This window comes from Carettochelys insculpta, chromosome 2, assembly GCF_033958435.1.
Source record: "Carettochelys insculpta isolate YL-2023 chromosome 2, ASM3395843v1, whole genome shotgun sequence".
Taxonomy (NCBI): Eukaryota; Metazoa; Chordata; order Testudines; family Carettochelyidae; genus Carettochelys; species Carettochelys insculpta.
In genome coordinates this window covers 215,739,483-215,744,921 of record NC_134138.1, presented here as the reverse complement: position 1 = coordinate 215,744,921, position 5,439 = coordinate 215,739,483, and the positions used below count along the sequence as shown (strand labels likewise).

Sequence of the window (5,439 nt, the reverse complement as noted above, 5' to 3'; positions counted from 1 at the left end):
ATCTGTCATACCGCCTGCTGAAAATAGCTCGAATGGCTGGAATTCTGCTATTGAAAAATAACTCAAAGAAAGACATCTCCAAAGAAGTGTTCGCCTTTCTATCCTAAATAGTTTGCATTGTTTTTAAATTGCTCCACAGAGCTTCCATCATTTCTGATGCCTCCGAAATTCTTAAGTCAGTACCTTCTTTTCACACATGAAATGTACTTCTTAAACATACAGTAATTGTAAATTTTTCACCATGATTTACCTGAGCAATAATTCAACATGCAGTTTGGATTGCAATGGAGGAAAACATAAATTTACATCAAACTTCTTGTTTGAACCAGCTTTCAGATTACAACCATTACTAGGGTTCTACAATACTAAGATCACAGAAATACTTACAAGATCTTCAGTAAAATGTGCATCTTAACTGAGACTGAGCATTTGAGAAGTGGGCATTTGTGTTCTAGAGTTTATCATTTAAACTGTCTGGTCTGGATTTCGAGGGTACAGTCTGAACCACTTCCTACAGAAATATTTTTTAAAAGCTATAATTCCAAAGGTACAGATCTCTTGTTATGAAATAAGAGGTTCATTGTCTTTCTTATTTATTTTAATCTGGACAAAAAAAATAGTTCAGAGACCTCTGGGCGGCTGCTTCTACGTTTTAATCCATTAACTGGTCGTCTTCAATTTGTTGATAACTTTTTTCTCTTTGACCCTCCTGTTTTGGAACCAGATTGTGACCTGCCTCTCGGACAAATTTGTAGTTGCCGATATCCGTCTTCGCTTGTCCTTGGTAATGAATTTATTTGTAGCATATTCCCTTTCGAGTTCTTTTAATTGAACCTTTGTATAAGGCACTCGTTTCTTTCTGCCCCGTCTGTACGAGCTAGCATCTGAGGGGTGAGAAACCACGTCTGGAACAGAAAAAAAAACAACCCATGTATGCAGGCGTTACAGAATTAGTACTAATTAGCACGCCTTCCCATTGCACCCAGGTTAAAGCTGCAGCCAACTTTTACACTCCCGTGCTCAACAGGCTTGCAATGGTCACTAAGTCATCGTTTACGAGTCGGGATTTTTCTTTTCTATAGCAAACTGCATTGAATAGCAACAGGCTTGAGAATTCTGTCTGTCTGTATCGCTCTCTCTCACACACCTTCTGCAGGAAAAAACAGACAGCGGTGTAATAATTTAGAAGCCTGCTAGCTGCACTATTGATGATTTTTTGGGCCGGGGGGGGGGGCAAGGCGTAAAGGCTCAGCCCTTTCCAGCCGCCTTTTCCCAGCTCTTTCCTTTGAAAAATGCCATTCATAATCAAGCGGGCATGTGAATTCTGGAGCCGAGTTACTCCCAGCCGTACGTCCACCCGCCCAAACGAGTAGACCTTGCATGCGTGCGGGGGCGGGGGGCAGCAGGGGCCGAAGGGGCGGTCAGTTTTAAGGGTCGCTCGAATGTTGCCCGAACTAGAGCACCACCACCCACCCCAAAGGCAGCGGCAGCAGCCGCCCAGGCGAGAGCCAGAGCCCGGCGCGCCTAGCCGCAGCTCGAAGGTGGCCGGCGGCGCTAGCAGAGCGCCTAGGACGGGGGGATCCCAGCCATGCAGGTGCATTACCCGGCAGAGCGGATTTCCAGAGGTGAGGCGGCTGCGCTTGATCTTTGGGGCAGTACATCTGCCCGTTCCACCCACTGGTGAGCGCCCAAGGCTGGTAGCTCTCCATGGGGAGCAGGGGCTCGTGCCTGGGCTCCCCGGGACCGCCAATCGTGGGCACCACCGGCATATCCAGATAGCTCGGCACGGGCTGGTAGGGGCCCGCCGCGTAGCCCTGGTAGAAGGCCAGTTCCTTAGCCCGGGAGGTGAACTCTTCGCCCGAGACCGAGGTGTCCATGTATTTGTCCGCAAAGGTGGAGCCGGGCTGGGCGCAGGACTTGATGGCGTTGTGGTGGGTCATGCGGCAGGGGTAGTAGCCGCTGCCGAAGTAGCCGTAGGGCAGGGCGGCCCCGGAGGAGCCCTGCACGGCGGCCGAGCAGGGGCTGCACTGTTTGACAGCTGGCTCGGCCATGCCCGAGGCCGGCGCGTCGCTCGACGTGTAGGCGGCCGTGCTGGGGGCGGCCAGGGATGCGGGATGGGCCATCAGATTGCGGCACTGGTTGGCCGCCGCCGCCGCCGCGAAGTTGCTGCCTGCGTGAAACCCTTCCATGTTCTTATTGATCTCCTCCAGGCCGTTGTCGTAGAGGAACATGACGGGCTCGATCCAGCGGGGGTGGAGGAGCACGGAGGCGGTCATAGCCCGATCCGCATTGAGACCAGTGGCTCTTTTTTAAAAGCCCCAAAGACTGAAAAAAGAGATACTAAATCTCCCCGACTTGACCAGCGCTGACGCGCCAGTGTCGCGCCAGGCGCGAGCCCATTGGCCCGCCCGGCCCCACGTGATATGCAAAGCAGCTGATAAACATCGGAGGACGCCAATGAAGATAATTAAATAATGTGCTCCGCGGGCCAGGGGCTGGAATTCCAGCCGCGGACGGCGCAGACCCGGGCTGCCCCTTCCCACTCCCGAGTGGGCGCGAGCTGGGTTGCAAAGGTTGGCAGAGAAGGTTTGCAAAGGGTTGCAAAGAAGAACAGGTATTTCCCCTCCTCCCCTCCCTTCCCCTCCCCGGCGGGATCCCCCCACCCCCTCCCAGTCCGTCCTGTGAAATAATTTCAGCCCGATCTCCGCGCCGCTTGCAGTATCACTGACATCCAAAACCTTCTGCCTCGCCACTGCCTGCCGAGCCGTCCGCAGGTGGGAGGCTTTCTGAGCTTTCAGTCCCACGCCTCAAATGTACGCAGGTGTCCTCCTAGGGGTTTCTAAATCTCCCTCTGAAAGCTGCTCTAAGGGCCACGCTCTCCTTTGCAAGAGCATCAGAATAGATGACATAATTTAAGAGATGTCTGAGGGCCACAGCTTTTCTTCCTGCCCGCTCAAAGTCGCTTGCAGGGGAGCGGTTGTTTTATTCGTTTGATTTTCTTTACGGGGGGGAAAAATCAGAAGTAGGATTGGAATATACGGCTCGAGAGATACAGCGGCGAGAAAGAGAAAGGGTGAACCAGATCACAGTTTTAACCTAAGTATATTATTTCTGATTCTAATAATAAAACCTGAGGCCTACAATGCTAATTAAATCTTCTCTGACTGTAGGCGACCACCGAGGATTCTGTGCCGTGTATTACTGCCCCCCACCCTCTTTTAGTGGGGGAAAAAAAGTTTTCTCTTCTCAACCTATTTTTATCCTATCAATGTTAAAAGTAAATAGTGCTTAGACAAGGAATCGCGCTTTCTCTTTTTGAAAGAAAAGCACTTAATTTTCTAAAAGAAAAGTGGTGCCTTTTAATGTGCCGCGTTATAGTTCATACAACATTTTGCACCCTGGTCACCCATAACTGTACCGTAAAAGTTAACATACATCTACATCCTTGTAGTCAAACTTCAATTCAATGAGCGTCTGGACTATAAATATACAGTTGAATGAAATATAACGCGGTCATTTCAAACTAACCTCCCTCCACTTACGTGGACAAAACCCCAAAGACACTCATGGCCTGAAAGCTAAAATTTTAGCGGTACGTTTCGTCCTTGTATGACTGACACCGCGATCTATTATTAACCGACCGTTGAAGTTCCGGCATTGTTTTCAGTGCATATCTACGAGCACGGCGGTCTCAGACACGCATCGTTCGGGGGCTGCTTTTTCCTTGAACAAGGCAAGGAACAGATCTGCGAGCTAGTTTAACTCTCACATTGTTGATCATCTATTTTCAAAGCCAGACGCACAGGGGTACCCGTGCCAAGGACTGGGCGCACGGAACGGCAGGTCACACATTGCGACTCTTGTGGTTTGCATGGTTATTTAACAATATTTAAGCGAGCTCTCTCAACTGAAGCCAATAAATGGCTCCCATTTTACTGCGTATGATCTTTTCCTCATTCCTTCTGATGACCAAAGGCAAATATGTGTCCCCCAGCCTTTTCCCTTTGCCTTTCTTTCAGACGACAGCGCTGAATCCTGGAGAGCGCCCCGAAACTGCGGAGCTGGCAGTATTCGGGTCGCTTTGCCCCTTAAAAAAACGCGTGGCAGCGGGGAAAAATACTAAAACCCAGCTACCAGGGCAGCGCTGTTTTCCATACGGGTTAGACACGGCTAGAGGCCAAGGTCAAGTTGAAAGTTGTAGTCTAGCCAATGCGAGAACTGTCATTCAAAGCCCGAAGACCCTGTCTGATTTGTTAAAAAGGAGCAGCCAAGAGAACGCTAATCCGCCAGCTCTCCTCTTACCCACACCCCCTTCTTTCCCTCAGCTTGAAAGCTTTTTCCGCCTCTCTGCCTCTGGTTTTGCAGGCTCTTCCTCCAGGGACAGGGAAGCCATGCGAAACTGCAGCCTTGAGACGGGATGCGAACAGTCCCTGCGGGGTGGGGGCATCCGTTCGGCTGTTGTTGTTTACCCGCCTGGCTGTCTTCCAGCGCCCCGCGCAAAGGGGAGAAAGGAGATGCAATGAAAATGTTCACACACACCGTACACGCATTGTAGGCTGGATCGGGGGGGCCGGCGTGGACAGCCCGACTGATAAACCCAGGGCTAGAGCGGCGCCCATCTCGCCTCTGCAGGGACATGGGTGTATCGCTTCTTCCCCCCGCTACTTAGTCAAAATAGCCTCTTGCCTGTAATCTGGGGCTGAAAGGAACTTTCCTGTTTGTTCTGGTTTCCTTAGTTGTTGTGCTAGCCCTCCAGTGCAGCGGGGTATTGACCTTGAGAAAGTAGGAAGAGTCAGCAATTCCCAGCTATAAATATTTTTCAATCGCTTGCCTTCGCCTCCTGTCGATATAGAATTCCTTTAGTATTTAATGAGAACCTGCATCTAACCAGTAAAACTCAGTGCGCAGCTGAAGGCTGTCAGACACCGAGCAGAGCAAATGGTATTCGAAAACAGTGAACTTTGTAGTCAGCTCTGGGTATAATGAATTGTTTGAATTTGTTTCCAGACTTACATATAAACTATTCTCTAAGGCTAACTGAACACCGTTTATGTCCCACAACAAAGTCTCAGCTAATTCCGCCAGAAATTATTAAATTATTACTTTAATCGGTTGATTTAATTTGACCGTCCTCTATAAAAAGCATTACTGGGAAAGTAGTATGACCATTTATGTACACCTATGCATGCCACGGGAAAACTAGTCAAACGCTTCGACTGGTGCTTTGTCCCTTTAACACGAGACAAGGTCAGAAATGTACCAAACAAGCCACGGAGCATGAGCCTGTGCGTGACATTTGATGGGCAACCTCCACAGTGCTTTGTGATTTTTGGAAAGAAAGAAGTTAGCCAGGGCACAAGGGTGAGCACTAAAGAATAATTTTAGAGTGCGCGGAACTTTTCCCACTTCCCTGCAGTTTCTATTGATCAGAGATGACGT

General features: G+C 49.6%; 1 protein-coding gene across 1 annotated transcript; it reads right to left on the bottom strand.

Annotated features, from left to right (window-relative positions):
• Positions 1 to 660: 660 nt before the first annotated feature.
• On the bottom strand, positions 661 to 2,276 carry HOXA13 (homeobox A13). Its single transcript, XM_074986156.1, has 2 exons — positions 1,604 to 2,276; positions 661 to 905 (listed from the first exon to the last, which is right to left on the bottom strand). Exons 1-2 carry the CDS (start codon positions 2,274 to 2,276, stop codon positions 661 to 663), a joined length of 918 nt encoding a protein of 305 aa, XP_074842257.1.
• Between the last annotated feature and the right edge of the window lie 3,163 nt (positions 2,277 to 5,439).

Excerpts from the sequence above, each read along its gene's own strand:
- HOXA13 (XM_074986156.1), bottom strand. The coding sequence starts at position 2,276 with ATGACCGCCTCCGTGCTCCTCCACCCCCGCTGGATCGAGCCCGTCATG. Across the intron at positions 906-1,603 it reads CTGGAAATCCGCTCTGCCGG|ACGTGGTTTCTCACCCCTCA; the intron begins GTAATGCACCTG and ends TTTCTGTTCCAG.